Raw genomic sequence first — 26746 nt, forward strand, 5'->3', positions numbered from 1 at the left:
TACTCTACTTTCTCCTTGTAGACTCAGGACACAGATGACACAGAAGAAGTTGACATCTCCATTGACAATGCGGCCTTCATGGACGACTTCTTTGCGCAGGTGAGACGTGTAGATGTGTCGTGGGAGCCATAAATCTACCCCCCCACCACCCAGAGCCCCCCATGTTCTTCACCGCCTTTCTGTTGATTTACAGATTGAGGAGATCCGGCAGAACATCGAGAAGATCTCAGAGAGTGTCAACGAGACAAAGAGACTACACAGCGTGATCCTGTCGGCGCCACTACCGGAACAGAGTGTGTAATGTGACGGTACAGAGTGTGTAATGTGATGGTACAGAGTGTGTAATGTGATGGTACAGAGTGTGTAATGTGATGGTACAGAGTGTGTAATGTGATGGTACAGAGTGTGTAATGTGATGGTACAGAGGGTGTAGTGTGATGGTACAGAGTGTGTAATGTGAGGGTACAGAGGGTGTAGTGTGATGGTACAGAGTGTGTAATGTGATGGTACAGAGTGTGTAATGTGATGGTACAGAGTGTGTAATGTGATGGTACAGAGTGTGTAATGTGATGGTACAGAGTGTGTAATGTGATGGTACAGAGTGTGTAATGTGAGGGTACAGAGTGTGTAATGTGAGGGTACAGAGGGTGTAGTGTGATGGTACAGAGTGTGTAATGTGATGGTACAGAGTGTGTAATGTGACGGTACAGAGTGTGTAATGTGATGGTACAGAGTGTGTAATGTGATGGTACAGAGGGTGTAGTGTGATGGTACAGAGTGTGTAATGTGAGGGTACAGAGGGTGTAGTGTGATGGTACAGAGTGTGTAATGTGATGGTACAGAGTGTGTAATGTGACGGTACAGAGTGTGTAATGTGATGGTACAGAGTGTGTAATGTGATGGTACAGAGTGTGTAATGTGACGGTACAGAGTGTGTAATGTGATGGTACAGAGTGTGTAATGTGATGGCACAGAGTGTGTAATGTGATGGCACAGAGTGTGTAATGTGATGGTACAGAGTGTGTAATGTGATGGTACAGAGTGTGTAATGTGATGGTACAGAGTGTGTAATGTGATGGTACAGAGTGTGTAATGTGATGGTACAGAGTGTGTAATGTGATGGTACAGAGTGTGTAATGTGATGGTACAGAGTGTGTAATGTGATGGTACAGAGTGTGTAATGTGATGGCACAGAGTGTGTAATGTGATGGTACAGAGTGTGTAATGTGATGGTACAGAGTGTGTAATGTGACGGTACAGAGTGTGTAATGTGATGGTACAGAGTGTGTAATGTGATGGCACAGAGTGTGTAATGTGATGGTACAGAGTGTGTGACGGTACAGAGTGTGTAATGTGATGGTACAGAGTGTGTAATGTGATGGTACAGAGTGTGTAATGTGATGGTACAGAGTGTGTAATGTGATGGTACAGAGTGTGTAATGTGATGGTACAGAGTGTGTAATGTGATGGCACAGAGTGTGTAATGTGATGGTACAGAGTGTGTAATGTGATGGTACAGAGTGTGTAATGTGATGGTACAGAGTGTGTAATGTGATGGTACAGAGTGTGTAATGTGATGGTACAGAGTGTGTAATGTGATGGCACAGAGTGTGTAATGTGATGGTACAGAGTGTGTAATGTGATGGTACAGAGTGTGTAATGTGACGGTACAGAGTGTGTAATGTGATGGTACAGAGTGTGTAATGTGATGGTACAGAGTGTGTAATGTGATGGTACAGAGTGTGTAATGTGATGGTACAGAGGGTGTAGTGTGATGGTACAGAGTGTGTAATGTGACGGTACAGAGTGTGTAATGTGATGGTACAGAGTGTGTAATGTGATGGCACAGAGTGTGTAATGTGATGGTACAGAGTGTGTAATGTGATGGTACAGAGTGTGTAATGTGATGGTACAGAGTGTGTAATGTGATGGTACAGAGTGTGTAATGTGATGGCACAGAGTGTGTAATGTGATGGTACAGAGTGTGTAATGTGATGGTACAGAGTGTGTAATGTGACGGTACAGAGTGTGTAATGTGATGGTACAGAGTGTGTAATGTGATGGCACAGAGTGTGTAATGTGATGGTACAGAGTGTGTGACGGTACAGAGTGTGTAATGTGATGGTACAGAGTGTGTAATGTGATGGTACAGAGTGTGTAATGTGATGGTACAGAGTGTGTAATGTGATGGTACAGAGTGTGTAATGTGATGGTACAGAGTGTGTAATGTGATGGCACAGAGTGTGTAATGTGATGGTACAGAGTGTGTAATGTGATGGTACAGAGTGTGTAATGTGATGGTACAGAGTGTGTAATGTGATGGTACAGAGTGTGTAATGTGATGGTACAGAGTGTGTAATGTGATGGCACAGAGTGTGTAATGTGATGGTACAGAGTGTGTAATGTGATGGTACAGAGTGTGTAATGTGACGGTACAGAGTGTGTAATGTGATGGTACAGAGTGTGTAATGTGATGGTACAGAGTGTGTAATGTGATGGTACAGAGTGTGTAATGTGATGGTACAGAGGGTGTAGTGTGATGGTACAGAGTGTGTAATGTGACGGTACAGAGTGTGTAATGTGATGGTACAGAGTGTGTAATGTGATGGCACAGAGTGTGTAATGTGATGGTACAGAGTGTGTGACGGTACAGAGTGTGTAATGTGATGGTACAGAGTGTGTAATGTGATGGTACAGAGTGTGTAATGTGAGGGTACAGAGTGTGTAATGTGATGATACCAATTTGGGGTATAAGTGGTTAAGCAGTAAGACATCGCATTTTCCTTATGTCCTTAATACAGGACATGAAGGTCCAGGACTGAGGGGGCACTGGGTATAAAGATACCAAACCTTTAGCCCCCGGCGCCTCTAATGATGAGGGACACATAGAGGAGGAATTCCTCTCCCAGACCCTCAGCACAGAACCCGTGGGACCCACTTCTCCAATAGGAATTCAGGAGGAGGGACAGAGTTCTGGAGCAGTTCTTGGTTCTGAAACCAGTTCATGGGAATTTTGATCTCGTTCTCTTGTATAAAGGGCAAATGGCTTGTGCCCACATGATTTACCCCCCCGGTTCAGGGGTAAATGTACTTTTACTTTTTTTGGAGCGTTAAACCAAAACGCAGCAATTTATTGAAAAATATTTATAACTTTAATATTTTATATTATTTTTTAAAACCTTTTTACACTACATTTCCTTACTGATATAGTGCAGTGTATTATACGCTGTGTGAGGGGTTATCACATCTTGTAGGCTCGAAAACCAGCATAAAAACTGGGATTCAGCCGACGCAGAGCCAAGGAATTGCAACTTCTCCGCCCTCTTCTCCGGTTGGGTAGGGAGGGGGTGGTGCAGGATCGTGCAGTGGGCCGGCACGGGGGGGTTCCTGTCCGCTCCTGCACACTGCCTGTAGCTTGTGCCTGTTTGGACCTGGCATAGACGGGGGAGGGGAGACCCTCGTACGCTGACCGGCTAGTACTCGTTTAGATTTACATTTTCCAAACCTCTATACAACACTTTATCTCTATTATGGCAAAGAACAATTATATTTCTAGAGCAATCTCTATTCAGCAGTTTACATTGTGGAACAACCTGTGTCTTGTGTCTGGACTAGACCTCATAGCTATGGTCTACCCGGAACCTTCTCTGTCAGCCACGTAACAACCTTATTTGAAACTCAAATAACATTACAGACCGAGGCTCATGTTGGGTGGTGGGAAAACCGGTCACAGAATTATTAACAAAATATTAATTTAACAATTTTCCAAAACATAATTATCAACAGTCGGTAAGTGAAAATCTCCATCCGAAGGCACAACGGCTCAGGACTGCACTATGCCCTTCTGGACTCCCAGATGGCAAGTCGGCCAGACGAGCAAAGCAGCAATCTCACATCTCCATTTTTCCACCAGCTGTGACTTCAGGACTATAAAACACAGAATATCCAAAACAGTAAATCATACAATAAATTAGGGAGGGAGGGAGGGACTGCTTCTAACGAGTGCCGCAGTCAAGAGAGAGAGGGGAGGAGGAAAGTGCTCCGGAACAAACCTCCTCCCCTAAACTAACTTCCGCCTCCAACCTCCTCCTCCAGTCCAGGTGCACCCTCCGTAACCCATCAGGCGTACGCCGCATTACCAGGGACTTATGTGTGTATATAACTAGGGTGAGGGCGCACAATGGGACAAGACTTTTACCGTAATGACTTATTGCCTAAACAAAGGATGGAATACGTCAAAATCACATCTAAAGAACGTCCGGCTCTCCTGAAGAAGCGTCATCCAAAGTGCATGGTCCGGTCCTCATGGAGACAGAGGCCACGTTTCAGGCTTCTTTTCTGCAAACCGGACACAATGGGGCAGATTGACTTACCTGGCAATCCAGCGGCGGGTTCTCCGATGCTGATTCGGGTCCGGCCGGGATTCATTAAGTTCCGTGCACCGATATCCACTAGGTGTCGCTGCTGCGCCGGAGTTCACCTTCTATTTCTTGGTGCAGGTAAGTGCGTGTCAGGCGACACTTTTTTTTTTAAAATACCGCGGCTCTTCACAATCCGTTGGGTTTTCCAACGGCCACGGCCCCCAATTTCCGCTGCATGCAACCCGATGCCGAAATCCGATTGCGTGCGCCAAAATCCTGTTGAAATTCGTCGCAAATCGGAAATCGTCGGGATACCCGTCGGAATTGCGTGATTTGGACCCTTAGTAAATGAGCCCCATTGATCTCTGGAGACCCCACAACTAAAGAAGAGGGAAATGGCGCGGCGCATATTCTGCCATTTTATTAGACTGACTTCTTTCTTGTTTCTTTTCTTTCCTTTTGAAGAAACTACGGATGAACTGGAAAACTTATCGTTAGAGATCAAGAAAGCTGCAAACAACGTCCGGTCGCGTCTAAAGTGTAAGTACTTGGGTCAGAAATCATCGTAAACTACGTGACAATGAGAGAACATGGAGGACCACCAAGAATCCTGGACACTATGGGACACATGTACTTACACGTCCGCGGGCGCATTGGATGCGACACAATTTCAAAGTTAAATAATGCGCTCGGTCTTAATCAGTTGGGTCGTCAGACGGCCGCCCCCTAAATTGTGTCACATGGAAGCAGCACAAAATCTGATCGTATGCGACACTATCCCAGCGCAGAACCGTTATATACCTGTCACAGCCGCGCAAATCCTGAAAACGGAGCAAAGTCCGACGAAAGTGCGATCCATGACCCTTAGTAAATAAGCCCCATTATCTGCCTTTATAGGACCTAATCCCAGCTCTTCCTTTCCCCTTGTAGCCATGGAACAGTCCATAGAGCAGGACAACATACAGTCTTCTGCCGATCTCCGAATCCGGAAATCTCAGGTAATCCACGGAGAATCTCGATTGTGTATTTTAACCACATAACGTGTAAATCCATCGCAAATTCTCTTTTATTGGGTCAGACGGATGCACGCCTTTGGTGACAATGTGTGAGGCCGTTATATAGACTTTTTGTTTTCCCTACAGCATTCTGTTCTCTCCCGGAAATTTGTGGACGTCATGACAAAATACAATGAAGCGCAGGTGGATTTCAGAGAGCGGAGCAAATGGCGGATCCAGAGGCAGCTGGAAATCAGTAAGTCACTCCCGTGTAATAGTAACATCTTCTAATTCCCTCTGCTGCGTATAATCTGCTGCGTATATTCTGCTGCGTATAATCTGCTGCGTATAATCTGCTGCGTATATTCTGCTGTGTATAATCTGCTGCGTATAATCTGCTGTGTATAATCTGCTGCGTATATTCTGCTGAGTATATTCTGCTGCGTATATTCTGCTGAGTATATTCTGCTGCGTATAATCTGCTGCGTATAATCTGCTGCGTATATTCTGCTGCGTATAATCTGCTGCGTATAATCTGCTGCGTATATTCTGCTGCGTATATTCTGCTGCATATAATCTGCTGCGTATATTCTGCTGCGTATATTCTGCTGCGTATAATCTGCTGCGTATATTCTGCTGCGTATATTCTGCTGCGTATATTCTGCTGCGTATAATCTGCTGTGTATAATCTGCTGTGTATAATTGCGTATATTCTGCTGCGTATATACTGCTGTGTATAATCTGCTGCGTATAATCTGCTGCGTATATTCTGCTGCGTATAATCTGCTGTGTATAATTGCGTATATTCTGCTGCGTATAATCTGCTGCGTATATACTGCTGCGTATATTCTGCTGCGTATATTCTGCTGCGTATAATCTGCTGCGTATATTCTGCTGCGTATAATCTGCTGCGTATAATCTGCTGCGTATAATCTGCTACGTATATTCTGCTGCGTATATTCTGCTGCGTATATTCTGCTGCGTATAATCTGCTACGTATATTCTGCTGCGTATATTCTGCTGCGTATATTCTGCTGCGTATCATCTGCTGCGTATAATCTGCTACGTATATTCTGCTGCGTATATTCTGCTGCGTATATTCTGCTGCGTATAATCTGCTACGTATATTCTGCTGCGTATATTCTGCTGCGTATATTCTGCTGCGTATCATCTGCTGCGTATAATCTGCTGCGTATAATCTGCTGCGTATATTCTGCTGCGTATAATCTGCTGCGTATATTCTGCTGCGTATATTCTGCTGCATATAATATGCTGCGTATATTCTGCTGCGTATATTCTGCTGCGTATAATCTGCTGCGTATATTCTGCTGCGTATATTCTGCTGCATATAATATGCTGCGTATATTCTGCTGCGTATATTCTGCTGCGTATATTCTGCTGCGTATAATCTGCTGCATATAATCTGCTGCGTATAATCTGCTGCGTATAATATGCTGCGTATATTCTGCTGCGTATAATCTGCTGCGTATATACTGCTGCGTATATTCTGCTGCGTATATTCTGCTGCGTATATTCTGCTGCGTATAATCTGCTGCGTATAATCTGCTGCGTATAATCTGCTACGTATATTCTGCTGCGTATAATCTGCTACGTATATTCTGCTGCGTATATTCTGCTGCGTATATTCTGCTGCGTATCATCTGCTGCGTATAATCTGCTGCGTATAATCTGCTGCGTATATTATGCTGCGTATAATATGCTGCGTATATTCTGCTGCGTATAATCTGCTGCGTATATACTGCTGCGTATATTCTGCTGCGTATATTCTGCTGCGTATAATCTGCTGCGTATATTCTGCTGCGTATAATCTGCTGCGTATAATCTGCTGCGTATAATCTGCTACGTATATTCTGCTGCGTATATTCTGCTGCGTATATTCTGCTGCGTATAATCTGCTGCGTATATTCTGCTGCGTATAATCTGCTACGTATATTCTGCTGCGTATAATCTGCTGAGTATATTCTGCTGCGTATAATCTGCTGCGTATAATCTGCTGCGTATATTCTGCTGCGTATAATCTGCTGAGTATATTCTGCTGCGTATAATCTGCTGCGTATATTCTGCTGCGTATATTCTGCTGCGTATAATCTGCTGCGTATATTCTGCTGCGTATAATCTGCTGCGTATAATCTGCTGCGTATATTCTGCTGCGTATATTCTGCTGCGTATATTCTGCTGCGTATATTCTGCTGCGTATATTCTGCTGCGTATATTCTGCTGCGTATATTCTGCTGCGTATATTCTGCTGCGTATAATCTGCTGCGTATATTCTGCTGCGTATATTCTGCTGCGTATATTCTGCTGCGTATATTCTGCTGCGTATATTCTGCTGCGTATGTACAAGGGCTTCTCAATAAATGAAAATATCCGCAGAAATTATTTTATCAGTAACTCATTCAAAAAGTGAAGCTCTTATATTTTATGGAAACTTTTTCAAGCCTCCATTTATGTTGATGTGATGATTATGGAAAACCCCAAAGAAACATTTACTAATCTCCACGCGCCAGTTTTCTGCAGGTTCTTTCTAGTGTAAACTGCTTGCACAGGTATCTAAGAAGTGTCTGCATAACATTTGTGTGGCACGTGACACTTTTGTGCCGTGGCTTGAAGGGGCGTCCGATGTTCTGCCGGGCCGTGCGCCACATTTATCATGAAAATTCCGACAGAATTGTGTTGCACGCCCTATGTTAAAGGTGCATTAAATAAAAAAACCTGGTGCCATCTGTCGGAGCTGTGCAGGGGACGCCAGATTTGTGAAAGACGTACGCCAGAAATTCAGAATCTGGCGCCCCCTGCACTATCCGCAGGCAAAATGCACATTTGCATGCAGTTTAACCCCTTAACGCTCTGCGCCGTAGCTCTACGGCACAGAGGTATAAGGGATGTATGAAGAGGGCTCACGGGCTGAGTCCTCTTCATACAGAGGTGGGGGTTTTTGCATTCTGCACAAAACCCCCACCGCTAATAACCGCGGTCGGTGCTTGCACCGATCGCGGCTATTAACCCTCTAAACGCCGCCCGCAAAGTCGCGGGCGGCGTTTAAAAGACGGCGGCGCGCGGGCGCCGCCATCTTTTTTTCGATCGCCACGCCCCCGAACGTCATCGGGGGGCGGCGATCGGTTACCATGGTAGCCTCGGGTCTTCTCTTGACACGAGGCTACATGGTTTATGCAGGTTCGTTACAATGAGCCAGTGGCTCATTGTAATGTATGACCTGCAAAAATGCCATATATTGCAATACTGTAGTATTGCAGTATATGGTAGGAGCGATCTGATCATCTAGGGTTAATGTACCATAGATGGTCTAAAAGATAGTGAAAAAAAAAAGAAAAAAAAAAGTTTAAAAAATAAAAAAAATTAATAAAATATTAAAAGTTCAAATCACCCCCCTTTCCCTAGAACGGATATAAAACATAACAAACAGTAAAAATCACAGACATATTAGGTATCGCCGCGTCCCAAAATGCCCGATCTATCAAAATATAAAAACGGTTACGGCCGGCGGTGACCTCCGAGGCGGGAAATGGCGCCCAAATGTCCGAAATGCGACTTTTACACCTTTTTACATAACATAAAAAATGAAATAAAAAATGATCAAAATGTCGCACAGACCTCAAAATGGTAGCAATGAAAACGTCGCCTCATTTCGCAAAAAATGACCCCTCACACATTTCCGTGCGCCAAAGTATGAAAAAGTTATTAGCGTCAGAAGATGGCAAAAAATTTTTTTTCTTTTTTGTACACATTCGTTTAATTTTTGAAAATGTATTAAAACACAATAAAACCTATATAAATTTGGTATCACCGCGATCGCACCGAACCAAAGAATAAAGTAGGTGTGTTATTTGGAGCGAAGAGTGAAAGTCGTAAAAACTGAGCCCACAAGAACGTGACGCACGTGCGGTTTTTTTTCAATTTTTCCACATTTGGAATTTTTTTTCAGCTTCGCAGTACACGGCATGTTAAAATAAATAACATTACGGGAAAGTAAAATTTGTTACGCACAAAATAAGCCCTCACACAGGTCTGTACACGGAAAAATGAAAAAGTTATGGATTTTTGAAGTTGGAGAGCGAGAAATTAGCCGAAAAACCCTCCGTCCTTAAGGGGTTAAACTCTTGTTAGTAAATGTGCCCCAGTGTCTCCGAAAACTTGAATAATAAACCCAAAACACCTGAAAAGGCTTCCTCAGGGTCCCTCAGTCTGGTTCAGTAGGCGACACAATCATGGGGGGGGGGGGGGGACGCTGCTGACTCGACAGATGTCCAGGAGGCAGTCACTGACACTGCACAAGGAGGGGAAGCCACAAAATGTCATCGCTAAAGAAGCGGCGGCTCACGGAGAGCGGTGTCACAGCTTATTAATGGCAGCCGGATAACCGCACCCTCCATAGGATTATAAGGAAAAGGCTGGGGTCACACACATATATATTGTCATACATACAAAGGGGCTGGGGAGAGGATTTGGGGGGCATATTTGCTGGGGGTCTTTTGGGGGGGTGACAGGTCCTCTTTATACAAATGTATTAATACTTTATATTTTGTACAAAAGCCAAAATCCGAGATGTTGGTGATAAAGAACCTGCTATAAAGTGTCCTGGTAAGAAGTTACATAATATTCTCAACAATTGGATGCATGAAAATGAGTAAATGAGAAATAGGGGGGTATGGGGGGGTCCTCAGGGGCAATGAGCTGCCCCCCCCCCCCGCCCAGTACTTATGTGGACAGGTGTGTCCTGGTGCCTGGTAATGTATCTGGTGCTTCCACTGTCACCAGTTTATAGTAAAGTTACTTCTTTCCACTTCCGGATTATAGTCCCAGTAGCGGTGACCAAATGATTCTTCAGTGTAGACTGAGCGGGTGATAAACATTAGGGGATCTGGACCGGTACCGGACTCCTCCATCTCTAGACCCGTATCATGGATCTCCTGTGACACTCGGTGACTGATACGTCTTTATTTCCAGCTGGAAAAAGTACAACAGATGCAGAACTGGAAGAAATGCTGGAGAGTGGGAATCCCAACATTTTCACATCTGGGGTAAGATACTAAAGCTAAAGACGACCTCCATGCACAAATCTTCTGATTGATGGGACATGTTGAGCTTTATCATGTCTGATCGCCTGTTCCCCTGACAATAATCATGTAGGGCAGGGGACTTCACACATGGACACTGTCATCTCCAAACCACAAGCCCAAAAGACATTGAAGGGCCCAAAGTCCATCCTACATTTCACAGGTTCTCTGACTGTGTGGTCAAAGGAAGATGTAAAGTATCCTAAATGCAGGAGCATAACAAGGAGAGACTGCGCCCCATAGCAGACCGCTGCACCCCATAGCAGACCGCTGCGTCCCATAGCAGACCACTGCGCCCCATAGCAGACCACTGCACCCCATAGCAGACCGCTGCGCCCCATAGCAGACCGCTGCGCCCCATAGCAGACCGCTGCACCCCATAGCAGACCACTGGCCCCCATAGCAGACCGCTGCGTCCCATAGCAGACCACTGGCCCCCATAGCAGACCGCTGCGCCCCATAGCAGACCGCTGCACCCCATAGCAGACCGCTGCGTCCCATAGCAGACCACTGCGCCCCATAGCAGACCACTGCACCCCATAGCAGACCGCTGCGCCCCATAGCAGACCGCTGCGCCCCATAGCAGACCACTGCACCCCATAGCAGACCGCTGCGCCCCATAGCAGACCGCTGCGCCCCATAGAAGACCGATGTGCCCCATAGCAGACCGCTGCGTCCCATAGCAGACTGCTGCGGCCCATAGCAGATCTCTGCGCCCCATAGCACCGAAGGGCCCAAAGTACATCCTACATTTCACAGGTTCTCTGTGGTCAAAGGAAAATGTAAAGTATCCTAAATGCAGGAGTATAACAAGGAGAGACTGCACCCCATAGAAGACCACTGCGCCCCATAGCAGACCACTGCACCCCATAGCAGACCGCTGTGCCCCATAGCAGACCACTGGCCCCCATAGCAGACCACTGGCCCCCATAGCAGACCACTGCACCCCATAGCATACCTCTGTGCCTCATAGCAGACCGCTGCGCCCCATAGCAGACCGCTGCGCCCCATAGCAGACCGCTGCGCCCCATAGCAGATCTCTGCACCCCATAGCACTGAAGGGCCCAAAGTCCAGCCTACATTTCACAGGTTCTCTGACTGTGTGGTCAAAGGAAAATGTAAAGTATCCTAAATGCAGGAGCATAACAAGGAGAGACTGCGCCCCATAGAAGACCACTGCGCCGCATAGCAGACCGCTGCACCCCATAGCAGACCGCTGGGCCCCATAGCAGACCACTGTACCCCATAGCAGACCGCTGTGCCCCATAGCAGACCGCTGTGCCCCATAGCAGACCGCTGCGCCCCATAGCAGACCCCTGCGCCCCATAGCAGACCGCTGCGCCCCATAGCAGATCTCTGCACCCCATAGCACTGAAGGGACCAAAGTCCATCCTACATTTCACAGGTTCTCTGACTATGTGGCCAAAGGAAAATGTAAAGTATCCTAAATGCAGGAGCATAACAAGGAGAGACTGCGCCCCATAGAAGACCGCTGCACCCCATAGCAGACCGCTGGGCCCCATAGCAGACCACTGCGCCCCATAGCAGACCGCTGCGCCCCATAGCAGACCGCTGGGCCCCATAGCAGACCGCTGCGCCCCATAGCAGACCGCTGCGCCCCATAGCAGACCGCTGTGCCCCATAGCAGACCGCTGGGCCCCATAGCAGACCACTGTACCCCATAGCAGACCGCTGTGCCCCATAGCAGACCGCTGTGCCCCATAGCAGACCGCTGCGCCCCATAGCAGACCCCTGCGCCCCATAGCAGACCGCTGCGCCCCATAGCAGATCTCTGCACCCCATAGCACTGAAGGGACCAAAGTCCATCCTACATTTCACAGGTTCTCTGACTATGTGGCCAAAGGAAAATGTAAAGTATCCTAAATGCAGGAGCATAACAAGGAGAGACTGCGCCCCATAGAAGACCGCTGCACCCCATAGCAGACCGCTGGGCCCCATAGCAGACCACTGCGCCCCATAGCAGACCGCTGCGCCCCATAGCAGACCGCTGGGCCCCATAGCAGACCGCTGCGCCCCATAGCAGACCGCTGCGCCCCATAGCAGACCGCTGTGCCCCATAGAAGACCTCTGCGCCCCATAGCAGACCGCTGCGCCCCATAGCAGACCGCTGCGCCCCATAGCAGACCGCTGTGCCCCATAGAAGACCTCTGCGCCCCATAGCAGACCGCTGCGCCCCATAGCAGACCGCTGCACCCCATAGCAGACCGCTGCGCCCCATAGCAGACCGCTGCACCCCATAGCAGACCGCTGCACCCCATGGCAGACCGCTGGGCCCCATAGCAGACCGCTGGGCCCCATAGCAGACCGCTGCGCCCCATAGCAGACCGCTGCACCCCATAGCAGACCAATGGGCCCCATAGCAGACCACTGCCTCTATGTGATGAGCAAAGACACTTTACACCAAGTTCTTCTTTTCCTTCTGGTAGTTTCCAGGTTGATCTCATGTATTTACTTCATGGCATTATCAGCGTCTTAGAAACACAATCCACTGGCACTGGGAGCGGCTGGACCCCATTACACATGAAATCCTTGCAATCAGTAAATGATGCAGAACATGTGGAGCTCCTTACCAATCGCTGGCGGGGCTCCTCTCCCCGGATCGGTTGGATTGAGTTTCTGAATTCGATAGTGAAGGCGGCGTCACTGCACGAGACAAAGAAAAATCCTAATCGTTGTAGGAGCTGTCTGATCTCTGGAGGGGTCTCCAGGCTGCACGGGGGGAGATTGGCATGGACCATGTAATCACACACACTTCTTACTTCTGTTACTCCGCAGATACTTTGTGACTCCCAAATATCCCGTCAGGCTTTGAGTGAGATTGAGTCGCGGCATCGTGATATTGTACGACTGGAGAGCAGCCTGAAGGAGCTTCACGACATGTTCTTGGACATCGCCATGCTGGTGGAGAACCAGGTAACCTTATGGTTTATGGTGGGAACTGTGAGGACCAAGACCATGACAGAGCAGATGGGTGGGAATTAGACTGGGCCTCTCTATGCTCTGGGGTCACATGAGCTGCTCGATGTCTCAGTTGTGTCCTGTTTTCTATCTTTAATGCTTTGCTTGGAGACTGAGGCCCATCCTAGCTCAGGTAACTACATCTCCGGCTTTGCTCCCTCTCCTGGATTATATTTCACCAACTTCTTTTATTGATGCTTTTTGTCCATTTCAGGGGGAAGTGACTGATAATATTGAAATCAATGTCATGAAGGCAGTGGAACATGTAGAGAAAGCTCGAGTAGAGACCACAAAAGCTGTGAAATATCAGAATAAAGCCCGTAAGGTGAGAAGACGAGAAGCCACACAACTCACAATGCACGACCACACCGTACACTTAGTGTCAATGTAGAAGACAGGATCTTGGTTGTGGCTTATCTTATCCTGCGGAAATGCGTATGGACATGACTTTCTCTTCTGCAGCTCACGTTCATTGTCTATACATGGCACCGGCCTTGGTACTTGTCCTTCTCAATGCCCATCTCTCCAGGACCTTCCCAAGGCTCGTCCACCATGTGCACTCATTGCCTTCTTTCCTTCTACTGCTCTTTGCATTTCTTCTTTCCTCCAATATCCTTCTCTCGCTACCCATTCTTTTCTTCACAAAGGGAGCTCTTATAGACCGCATAGAGAATAACATGGATGAGTCGGTGGGTTTTGTGGAACGAGCAGTGGCTGACACAAAGAAAGCAGTAAAATACCAGAGTGAGGCCCGGCGGGTGAGAATCGCCCTGAAGCCACCTCCTTCTCACCCGTAGCATGTAGTTTTGTCAGTAGTACACAACATGTAGGTCTCCTTCTGTCTGGGGTTAGATACTAGTTAGACATGAGTGGACCCAACTTTCACTTTTGGGGTATGGGTTCCGGCCAGTCATATCCATGTTTAGTTGCTAGGGGCGTTAATTTGCCGGATTGGCCACCAAACTCAAATGTGAACGTTGGGTCTGCTCTTATCTAATCCCAGCTCTGTGGTTTAGATGGAGAAGTCCTTAGCCGTGCTTGTTCCTCCTTTCCTCGCTCCTTCATTTTGTCTGCTCTTTTTCTGTGTAAGCTCCTCAGGGTTCAGTTTGGGTAAATGGAACTGACCAGATCAGAATGTAGTGGACATCCTTCTAAACATGTCACATGTGCTCATCCTCTCCTTGATGTTTGGGCTGTTGGTATGATGTGACCATAGCCGGTGCTCATAGACTGTAGCTTATATTTTGGGGGCCACATGCTCATCCTCTCCTTGATGTTTGGGCTGTTGGTCCTTGGTATGACCATAGCCGGCGCTCATAGACTGTAGGTTAAATTTTGGGGGCCACGTGCTCATCCTCTCCTTGATGTTTGGGCTGTTGGTCCTTGGTATGATATGACCATAGCCGGCGCTCATAGACTGTAGGTTATATTTTGGGGGCCACGTGCTCATCCTCTCCTTGATGTTTGGGCTATTGGTCCTTGGTATGATATGACCATAGCCGGCGCTCATGAGACTGTAGGTAATATTTTGGTGGCCACGTGCTCATCCTCTCCTTGATGTTTGGGCTGTTGGTCCTTGGTATGATATGACCATAGCCGGTGCTCATAGACTGTAGGTTATATTTTGGGGGCCACATGCTCATCCTCTCCTTGATGTTTGGGCTGTTGGTCCTTGGTATGACCATAGCCGGCGCTCATAGACTGTAGGTTAAATTTTGGGGGCCACGTGCTCATCCTCTCCTTGATGTTTGGGCTGTTGGTCCTTGGTATGATATGACCATAGCCGGCGCTCATAGACTGTAGGTTATATTTTGGGGGCCACGTGCTCATCCTCTCCTTGATGTTTGGGCTATTGGTCCTTGGTATGATATGACCATAGCCGGCGCTCATGAGACTGTAGGTAATATTTTGGTGGCCACGTGCTCATCCTCTCCTTGATGTTTGGGCTGTTGGTCCTTGGTATGATATGACCATAGCCGGTGCTCATAGACTGTAGGTTATATTTTGGGGGCCCCATGCTCATCCTCTCCTTGATGTTTGGGCTGTTGGTCCTTGGTATGATACGACCATAGCCGGTGCTCATAGACTGTATGTTGTATTTTGGTGGCCACGTTCTCATCCTCTCCTTGATGTTTGGGCTGTTGGTCCTTGGTATGATATGACCATAGCCGGCGCTCATAGACTGTAGGTTATATTTTGGTGGCCACGTGCTCATCCTCTCCTTGATGTTTGGGCTGTTGGTCCTTGGTATGATATGACCATAGCCGGTGCTCATAGACTGTAGGTTATATTTTGGTGGCCACGTGCTCATCCTCTCCTTGATGTTTGGGCTGTTGGTCCTTGGTATGATATAACCATAGCCGGTGCTCATAGACTGTAGGTTATATTTTGGTGGCCACGTTCTCATCCTCTCCTTGATGTTTGGGCTGTTGGTATGATATGACCATAGCCGGCGCTCATAGACTGTAGGTTATATTTTGGTGGCCACATGCTCATCCTCTCCTTGATGATTGGGCTGTTGGTCCTTGGTATGATATGACCATAGCCGGTGCTCATAGACTGTAGGTTATATTTTGGTGGCCACATGCTCATCCTCTCCTTGATGTTTGGGCTGTTGGCATGATATGACCATAGCCGGCGCTCATAGACTGTAGGTTAAATTTTGGGGGCCACGTGCTCATCCTCTCCTTGATGTTAGGGCTGTTGGTCCTTGGTATGATATGACCATAGCCGGCGCTCATAGACTGTAGGTTATATTTTGGTGGCCACGTGCTCATCCTCTCCTTGATGTTTGGGCTGTTGGTCCTTGGTATGACCATAGCCGGTGCTCATAGACTGTAGGTTATATTTTGGTGGCCACGTGCTCATCCTCTCCTTGATGTTTGGGCTGTTGGTCCTTGGTATGATATAACCATAGCCGGTGCTCATAGACTGTAGGTTATATTTTGGTGGCCACGTTCTCATCCTCTCCTTGATGTTTGGGCTGTTGGTATGATATGACCATAGCCGGCGCTCATAGACTGCAGGTTATATTTTGGTGGCCACATGCTCATCCTCTCCTTGATGTTTGGGCTGTTGGTCCTTGGTATGATATAACCATAGCCGGTGCTCATAGACTGTAGGTTATATTTTGGTGGCCATGTTCTCATCCTCTCCTTGATGTTTGGGCTGTTGGTATGATATGACCATAGCCAGTGCTCATAGACTGTAGGTTATATTTTGGTGACCACGTGCTCATCCTCTCCTTGATTTTTGGGCTGTTGGTCCTTGGTATGATATAACCATAGCCGGCGCTCATAGACTGTAGGTTGTATTTTGGTGGCCACGTGCTCATCCTCTCCTTGATGTTTGGGCTGTTGGCATGTTATGACCATAGCCGGTGCTCATAGACTGTAAGTTATATTTTGGTGGCCACGTGCTCATCCTCTCCTTGATGTTTGGGCTGTTGGTCCTTGGTATGATATAACCATAGCCGGTGCTCATAGACTGTAGGTTATATTTTGGTGGCCACGTGCTCATCCTCTCCTTGATGTTTGGGCTGTTGGTCCTTGGTATGATATAACCATAGCCGGTGCTCATAGACTGTAGGTTATATTTTGGTGACCACGTGCTCATCCTCTCCTTGATGTTTGGGCTGTTGGTCCTTGGTATGATATGACCATAGCCGGCGCTCATAGACTGTAGGTAATATTTTGGTGGCCACGTGCTCATCCTCTCCTTGATGTTTGGGCTGTTGGTCCTTGGTATGATATAACCATAGCCGGTGCTCATAGACTGTAGGTTATATTTTGGTGGCCACGTGCTCATCCTCTCCTTGATGTTTGGGCTGTTGGTATGATATGACCATAGCCGGTGCTCATAGACTGTAGGTTGTATTTTGGTGGCCACGTGCTCATCCTCTCCTTGATGTTTGGGCTGTTGGTCCTTGGTATGATATAACCATAGCCGGTGCTCATAGACTGTAGGTTATATTTTGGGGGCCACATGCTCATCCTCTCCTTGATGTTTGGGCTATTGGTCCTTGGTATGACCATAGCCGGCGCTCATAGACTGTAGGTTAAATTTTGGGGGCCACGTGCTCATCCTCTCCTTGATGTTTGGGCTGTTGGTCCTTGGTATGATATGACCATAGCCGGCGCTCATAGACTGTAGGTTATATTTTGGTGGCCACGTGCTCATCCTCTCCTTGATGTTTGGGCTGTTGGTCCTTGGTATGATATGACCATAGCCGGCGCTCATAGACTGTAGGTTATATTTTGGGGGCCATGTGCTCATCCTCTCCTTGATGTTTGGGCTATTGGTCCTTGGTATGATATGACCATAGCCGGCGCTCATGAGACTGTAGGTAATATTTTGGTGGCCACGTGCTCATCCTCTCCTTGATGTTTGGGCTGTTGGTCCTTGGTATGATATGACCATAGCCGGTGCTCATAGACTGTAGGTTATATTTTGGGGGCCACATGCTCATCCTCTCCTTGATGTTTGGGCTGTTGGTCCTTGGTATGATATGACCATAGCCGGTGCTCATAGACTGTATGTTGTATTTTGGTGGCCACGTTCTCATCCTCTCCTTGATGTTTGGGCTGTTGGTCCTTGGTATGATATGACCATAGCCGGCGCTCATAGACTGTAGGTTATATTTTGGGGGCCACGTGCTCATCCTCTCCTTGATGTCTGGGCTGTTGGTCCTTGGTATGATATGACCATAGCCGGCGCTCATAGACTGTAGGTTATATTTTGGTGGCCACATGCTCATCCTCTCCTTGATGTTTGGGCTGTTGGTCCTTGGTATGATATAACCATAGCCGGTGCTCATAGACTGTAGGTTATATTTTGGTGGCCACGTTCTCATCCTCTCCTTGATGTTTGGGCTGTTGGTATGATATGACCATAGCCGGTGCTCATAGACTGTAGGTTATATTTTGGTGGCCACGTTCTCATCCTCTCCTTGATGTTTGGGCTGTTGGCATGTTATGACCATAGCCGGTGCTCATAGACTGTAGGTTGTATTTTGGTGGCCACGTGCTCATCCTCTCCTTGATGTTTGGGCTATTGGTCCTTGGTATGATATAACCATAGCCGGTGCTCATATACTGTAGGTTATATTTTGGTGGCCACGTTCTCATCCTCTCCTTGATGTTTGGGCTGTTGGCATGTTATGACCATAGCCGGTGCTCATAGACTGTAGGTTATATTTTGGTGGCCACGTGCTCATCCTCTCCTTGATGTTTGGGCTGTTGGTCCTTGGTATGATATAACCATAGCCGGCACTCATAGACTGTAGGTTGTATCTTGGTGGCCACGTGCTCATCCTCTCCTTGATGTTTGGGCTGTTGGCATGTTATGACCATAGCCGGTGCTCATAGACTGTAGGTTATATTTTGGTGGCCACGTGCTCATCCTCTCCTTGATGTTTGGGCTGTTGGTCCTTGGTATGATATAACCATAGCCGGTGCTCATAGACTGTAGGTAATATTTTGGTGGCCACGTGCTCATCCTCTCCTTGATGTTTGGGCTGTTGGCATGTTATGACCATAGCCGGTGCTCATAGACTGTAGGTTATATTTTGGTGGCCACGTGCTCATCCTCTCCTTGATGTTTGGGCTGTTGGTCCTTGGTATGATATGACCATAGCCGGCGCTCTTAGACTGTAGGTTGTATTTTGGTGGCCACGTGCTCATCCTCTCCTTGATGTTTGGGCTGTTGGTCCTTGGTATGATATGACCATAGCCGGCGCTCATAGACTGTAGGTTATATTTTGGTGACCACGTGCTCATCCTCTCCTTGATGTTTGGGCTGTTGGTCCGTGGTATGATATGACCATAGCCGGCGCTCATAGACTGTAGGTTATATTTTGGTGACCACGTGCTCATCCTCTCCTTGATGTTGCCTCCTTCCAGAAAATGATCATAATTATTGCGGTGGTAATTGTTCTGCTAGCGGTGATAGGCCTCATCATCGGCTTATCGTTGGGACTGAAGAAGTGAGGCTCCCGCCGTGATGTTCGCCAAACAGAACTGTAAGTAGAGACTTTTCAGAAGTTGGGATGTCACGTGAGAATGAAGAACGTAACTTTATAATTCAGAGCTATTACATGGGGGGAATAGAGAAGATGGTGTAGAGGAGATGACAACATGAAGTCACAGAACAGGTTAGAATTCAGGAAATAATGAACGTCACCACCACATTGTCACCGTATGAAAGAAACACCAAAAATGGCACTTCCCAGTCGTTGCTAAGGTCAATCTGACGTGGCCCATGCCAAAAATACTGCAGGGTTCCTCCAGAGATTAGCTATTCCCTCTCATTACGAGTTCTCCTTCAGGGCCCACTACAGGGTTTTTTCAGGAAGTTTGTAGGGAGGTCCTATCCTTAGGATTGTACAGTATCAGTCCCCCCCAATCTGATAGGGAGGTCCTACCCTTAGAATTGTACAGTATAAGTCCCCCCAATCTGATGGGGAGGTCCTATCCTTAGGATTGTACAGTATCAGCCCCCCCAATCTGATGGGGAGGTCCTATCCTTAGGATTGTACACTATCAGCCCCCCCACCAATCTGATAGGGAGGTCCTATCCTTAGGATTGTACAGTATCAGTCCCCCCAATCTGATGGGGAGGTCCTATCCTTAGGATTGTACAGTATCAGCCCCCCCCCCAATCTGATAGGGAGGTCCTATCCTTAGGATTGTACAGTATCAGCCCCCCCCCCAATCTGATGGGGAGGTCCTATCCTTAGGATTGTACAGTATCAGCCCCCCCGCCAATCTGATGGGGAGGTCCTATCCTTAGGATTGTACAGTATCAGCCCCCCCAATCTGATGGGGAGGTCATATCCTTAGGATTGTACAGTATCAGTCCCCCCAATCTGATGGGGAGGTCCCATCCTTAGGATTGTACAGTATCAGCCCCCCGCCCCCCCCCGCCATTCTGATAGGGAGGTCCTATCCTTAGGATTGTACACTATCAGTCCCCCCAATCTGATGGGGAGGTCCTATCCTTAGGATTGTACACTATCAGCCCCCCCCACCAATCTGATAGGGAGGTCCTATCCTTAGGATTGTACACTATCAGTCCCCCCAATCTGATGGGGAGGTCCTATCCTTAGGATTGTACAGTATCAGCCCCCCCAATCTGATGGGGAGGTCCTATCCTTAGGATTGTACAGTATCAGTCCCCCCAATCTGATGGGGAGGTCCCATCCTTAGGATTGTACAGTATCAGCCCCCCCCCAATCTGATAGGGAGGTCCTATCCTTAGGATTGTACAGTATCAGCCCCCCCCCCCAATCTGATAGGGAGGTCCTATCCTTAGGATTGTACAGTATCAGCCCCCCCCCCAATCTGATAGGGAGGTCCTATCCTTAGGATTGTACAGTATCAGCCCCCCCCCCCCAAACTTTGGACCTGACTTAAATTTTACATTCCCAGAAGATTCCTTACACAATATGGGGCAGCCGGGGTCATCCGGGGCAGGACCTGGTTTTTGGGGTAGATTTCCCCCCTTTATTATATCCGTGTTTAGGAATCTCTATAGTTACTGAGGTGTTGGGGTCTTGTATGAGGAGGGATAGAGGTGGGAACGTTGTATTGTAGCGGCACAATGGCGTCCTGTGTAATGCGGCTTCTTATTTATCCCTAGTGTAACGCTCCATCCATCATCCTTCCCGATCCTCCCTAAATCCTCCTTCTCCGCTCCAAGGTTCACCTCTTCCCGTCATCCCGGATCCCTGGACCTCGGCAGAACCATCCTACACGGACACCGGGGGCGGATAGAGAAAAACGCTGTGAATGTTGTATATTACAGGATTCTCTATGTGATGCTTCAGCCATAACCAGACAAGATCTAGAGGTCAACGAAAATTCACCCGCACAACCTAAAAACCTGACGCATCATGAAGCGCAATCCTGCCACAGGGAACAAGAGCGAATGACAGCGGAGATTTGTGGGATTCGTGTCGTCTCCCTTCCCATGTGTCTCATACGCTGTCTTGTTACTCTTATTACTGCTTTATATTATTCGGTGCTTATTAAAGGAAATCTACCACCAGGATGAAGGATTGTAAACCATGCACAGTGACATACTGATGTGCGCCCCCTCTGGCAGGATCCAATCTTCTTTTAGCTTCCTATGCCCTTGTTTTTCTGAAAAGAAGGCTTTAAAATTATGCAAATGAGCCTAAGGATCTCTGGGATCAATTAACATAATTCTTAAGGCTTTCTTTTTCGGAAAAAACAGGGCATTAGAAGCTAAAAAAAGATTGGATCCTGTCAGTGTGCTGGGTGTACAATCCTTCATCCTGGTCGTGGATGTCCAACTATATAACGATATCATAAATACAGTATAAGGGTAGAAAATATTTAGCCTGATCTCCGGTGGTTTATGGTCTGACGCTGGAGATTCTATACGTGCTCATTACTGGCAGTGATTCTATACGTGCTCATTACTGGCAGTGATTCTATACGTGCTCGTTACTGGCGGTGATTCTATACGTGCTCGTTACTGGCAGTGATTCTATACGTGCTCGTTACTGGCAGTGATTCTATACGTGCTCGTTACTGGCAGTGATTCTATACGTGCTCGTTACTGGCAGTGATTCTATACGTGCTCGTTACTGGCAGTGATTCTATACGTGCTCGTTACTGGCAGTGATTCTATACGTGCTCGTTACTGGCAGTGATTCTATACGTGCTCATTACTGGCAGTGATTCTATACGTGCTCGTTACTGGCAGTGATTCTATACGTGCTCGTTACTGGCAGTGATTCTATACGTGCTCGTTACTGGCGGTGATTCTATACGTGCTCGTTACTGGCAGTGATTCTATACGTGCTCGTTACTGGCAGTGATTCTATACGTGCTCGTTACTGGCAGTGATTCTATACGTGCTCGTTACTGGCAGTGATTCTATACTTGCTCATTACTGGCAGTGATTCTATACGTGGCCTCTCCGGGTGACGAGGGCAGGTCGCTCGGCCTTCCAGTAGTTTGGTCTTCTGATGTCTCCCCGGTATTAGTGAATGAGGGGCAGAGGGTGTGGTGCACCGGATACTCCATCATCTAGTCACATCCCCCGCACTCAGATCGTTATCTCCTATCCCAGTGATGGGGAACCTTTTAGAGGCCGAGTGCCCAAACTGCAACCCTGAAACCCTCATTTATTGCGAGGGGCCAACCAAAAATTAAAGCAGTAACTTATTGCTCCCTGTTTTTCAACAACGTTCAATCTTCCCGGCCTCCTGAGGACACAAACACAGTAGAAAGAAGGAGGGAAAATCTGCACCATTGTAGCTTCTTCCCAGTGTCCCTCTGTACACAGAGAATCGAGGGGCAGCAGGAGGTCCTCCAGAGATAATTAGGCCCTGTCTACATAATCTGCCTCCTCCTAAGTTGCCGAGTAAGTCACTTTAAAATATGACTGGAGGCAGCATCTTTGCTTCACAGTTGCTTGGAACTGAAGGAAGGTTCTTTGAGTCCTGTCTGGTGCTGGGCGATGGCCTGGGTGCCCACAGAAAGGGCTCTGAGTGCTGCCTCTGACACCCGTGCCATAGGTTCGCCACCACTGGTCTATCCTGTTCTTAGTGGATACCAATCAAAGTTGGTACAATTCCTTTAACCCTTGCAATTATAGTTATTGGGATCGATTAAAGATAACCTACCTCAATGGATTTTCCTATTAAGGTAGATCCGGTGGTAGGTGCATCTACTGTATGTAAGGATAGACCTTTTTAGGGCTCCTGGGGCGTGGAGGGGGCGGAGCTGGGGATAAATGGCGCAGCTACTCCCCAGTAGCCTCTTTGATCCTCCTAGCAGATGGCTTCAGTGTGCAGCTACGAGGAGCTCTGTGCACTCATCTGCGAAACCGGAGCTCTGCGCATGCACAGAACACAGGCCGGCGTCTGCACAATCTCATCTTCATAGCCGGAGCTCTGCGCATGCACAGAACACAGGCCGGCGTCTGCACAATCTCATCTTCATAGCCGGAGCTCTGCGCATGCACAGAACACAGGCCGGTGGCTGCACAATCTCATCTCATCGCCGGAGCTCTGCGCATGCACAGAACACAGGCCGGCGTCTGCACAATCTCATCTTCATAGCCGGAGCTCTGCGCATGCACAGAACACAGGCCGGTGGCTGCACAATCTCATCTTCAAAGCCGGAGCTCTGCGCATGCACAGAACACAGGCCGGCGTCTGCACAATCTCATCTCATCGCCAGAGCTACTGCGCATGCACAGAACACAGTCTGTTTCGTGAACAAGTGCACAGAGCTCCCTGTAGCTGCAGCTGAACATATCTGGTAGGAGGATCAAAGAGGCTACTGGGGCGTGGAGGAGCCGCACCGTGTAGCCTCCGTGGTGGTAGGATCTCCGTGGTGGTAGGTAGATCCGTGGTGGTCTCTGTGGTGGTAGGTAGATCCGTGGTGGTAGGATCTCTGTGGTGGTAGGTAGATCCGAGGTGGTCTCTGTGGTGGTAGGTAGATCCGTGGTGGTCTCTGTGGTGGTAGGTAGATCCGTGGTGGTCTCTGTGGTGGTAGGTAGATCCGAGGTGGTAGGTTTCCTTTAAGCCAATTGTATTTGCGTCTTTTTCCTGTTATTGCGGTGAGATGTGGGTTTGGTCTCGGAGGTCACGTGGTTGTTTCTTTCCGGCACTCCCAGCGCTTCTGACCTGGGAACGCTCCCGGCATCTTTGGGGTTGTGGAGTTTTCGGGTCACCACAGGACGGTCTCTGTAGACTTTGTGCTTATTATTGTGTCACGTTAGTGATCTGGAGGAATGTTTTGTGCTTTTCGGACCAGTTTGACCTGTATTTGGGGTTTTTGTGGTTACATTCCTAATCTGTTACATCATGCAGGACGTGCAGTATCGGGTACACAGGACCGGCATAACTCCCGATCCTCTCTGAGCACCCTGCGGAGTCATGAGGGAGGGGCACCCACAGACTGTAGGAACTGTGAAGTAATATGTAGGTTCATGCGAACCCGAGCGTGACGTCCTCTTAGTACTATTACAGCACTAATGGCATCATATTTGTTGCCGCGGTGATAATTACTCGTTACTCTGGGGATACGGGCAATCATAGATCAGCACCACGTGGGCAGAGATAGGCCCCATCGTCTTTCCACAGACTGTAATATACAAAGGTCGTATAACTTTATTGGTCCTGGAGCTCGGGCTCCTCGGCGCTGGTTTTGTACATATATTTGTATATACTGTAAAATATAAAACCCTGTACTAAATGAAGGAACACCCCTCCACCACTTTTCCCGCTTCAGTAATCCCTTGTGTGTGGCCTATAGGGCTTGTACAACATGATATAGAGAGGGTTCTCTTATTTCCAGAAAGAGCGCCACTCCCGTCTACAGGCCGTGCCCGGTATTACAGCTCAGTTCTAGTCAGTGGAATGAGCTGCAATACCAGACAATGCAGCCGGTGGCGCTGTATCTGAGCGACATAAGACAGCCCTCGTCTATGCATGCTGTAGTATCCTTAAAGGGGTTGGCCACTGTTTACTAACTCTCTTCCATTAGACATGTCTTTGCTCTCGGCATACACACAGCTTCCTGTATCTCACTCCTTTAGTCCATCCCAATAGCGTCTCCCACTGCCCCTCTTTTTCTCACAGTCCGTCTCACTGACAGATACAGGGAGAGGGGGAGGGAGTGGGATGAGCCAAAATCTCCTGCTGCAGCTCCTCCTATTCATCAGAGCTCAGACATCTAAACAAAGATCCACAGAGAGTTTGCAGACAGCACTAAAGTAAGTAGCAGGACTGCTGAATCACTTAATCATTCAGGAATTATTATTAAGGCAATAAAGACCCATGTAAAAGAGTGGCCAACCCCTTTAAGTCTTTGTCTTCCGGAAAGGGGATGTCTGTCTTCGGTATTTTCTTCATCCTCATGGATAAGGATGGATTCTTTGGATGTAGTCTCTAGATATATATCTTACTTGTCGTGGTTTGACCCCACTGGCCCCGGAGGTGAAAGCAGACAACCCCTTTAATGGCATAGTCCAGATTCTTCCATGTTTACAGCTTATCCACTATAGCCATTCTAGTATTCCCCTGATGACAATCCTCCTGCTTGAGCGTGTTCACACTACAGCAGGAAGAACGAGCAGAAAGTGGACGAGTGGAAATGTTGCGCCACGTTTGTCGCTTTGCTCTGAGCTTCCCTTTCTCTGACGTTTTTCATGCCGCAGAAGAAGATAATGATCATGATTTGTTGTGTGATCCTCATCATCATCACAGCTTCCACAATCGGAGGAATCTTCGCCTGAGGTGAGGACGCCAGGGGCGGAGCCACGTCTTAGCCAATGAACTGTCTGTGTATATATTAAGTTATTGATGATTGTTACGTGGCATTAGAATGTTTATTGCCGATTATGTTACATTTGTTATTTACATATATAATATTAGGGGGGGGGGGGGGACTCTCTAGTCACATCCAAAGCTGCGTTCACAAACCTTTCAGAGGTCGGTGTACATTGCTAATGACCACGTCACTTTACACAATGAGCTGGTAAGAAGCAGAGGTGACGTGTCAGCTGCTCAGCGACGTCTCGACTGCAGCTTTGGAGGTGAATAGAGGAAAGAAATGTACGATTGAACCACAAAATACTTAAAGAAGGCGAGAGATATCATTTGCCAAATTTGTTTTATTTCTACTTGACTTAAGATGTGGAACACAGGCCCGAGGAACTTGTAACCAAGATAAAGAAGAAGATAATGGCTGTAGAGAGGCCGCACTGCAAACTGATTATTAAAGAATTTGCTAAAGTGTCGGCCTGTTGTGTTTTCAGTCTGTACAAATACTGTGACTTCTATACAAGACACATTCTACGACTCTGATAAAGTATTCCCACAATCCCAGCAGGGCTGCACCAGCCAGGAGGAGCGTCGAGACTTTTGCCTCAGGCGGCGCCACCTGCAGCAAGATGAGAGGGCAACATCAGGGGCGCAGTCACCTGCTACAAAGCAGCAGGGAGAATATGTGCACCACTTATTCCTAAACCTTTGTCATTCCTTCTTTCCCTGCATGCAGGCTGCACACTATACCCGGGGGCTTCTGGTGGGGGGAGGGGGGAAGGGGAGGAGTTAGGGGCTGGTAACGACTGGGAACTGGGGTACTGTGCTGGTTAGTAAGGTCTTATCTTGTATGACTATGGAATACTTGTCCCCTCTACCATGGAAGAGGCTTCTGGCCTGGATCACGTGAAGAACACGTGAAAAAAAAAAATCATCTTTATTAAAGGTTAAAGGGCATCTACCACCAGGATGAAGGACTGTATGCAAATGAGCCTGAGGGGCTCCAGGCTC

The 26746-nt window shown here is 47.8% G+C and overlaps 1 protein-coding gene across 5 annotated transcripts; it reads left to right on the forward strand.

Moving 5' to 3' along the window:
* LOC140106321 (syntaxin-3-like) lies at positions 1-26209 on the forward strand. 5 transcript variants are annotated; one of them, XM_072130715.1, is made up of 11 exons: positions 1-99; positions 194-293; positions 4827-4901; positions 5292-5359; positions 5504-5612; positions 10343-10416; positions 13249-13386; positions 13646-13756; positions 14079-14189; positions 25630-25708; positions 26106-26209. In XM_072130715.1, the coding sequence occupies exons 1-10, from the start codon at positions 79-81 to the stop codon at positions 25705-25707; spliced, it is 885 nt and encodes a 294-aa protein (XP_071986816.1). In that variant the 5' UTR covers positions 1-78; the 3' UTR covers position 25708; positions 26106-26209. The 5 variants fall into 5 exon arrangements, with proteins under 5 accessions (XP_071986816.1, XP_071986817.1, XP_071986818.1 ...); XM_072130716.1 differs by lacking the exon at positions 14079-14189 and adding an exon at positions 19332-19450 and having other exon boundaries at positions 21070-25708; XM_072130717.1 differs by lacking the exon at positions 13646-13756.
* The last annotated feature ends 537 nt before the right edge of the window (positions 26210-26746 follow it).

This window comes from Engystomops pustulosus, chromosome 11 (assembly GCF_040894005.1).
Source record: "Engystomops pustulosus chromosome 11, aEngPut4.maternal, whole genome shotgun sequence".
NCBI lineage: Eukaryota > Metazoa > Chordata > Amphibia > Anura > Leptodactylidae > Engystomops > Engystomops pustulosus.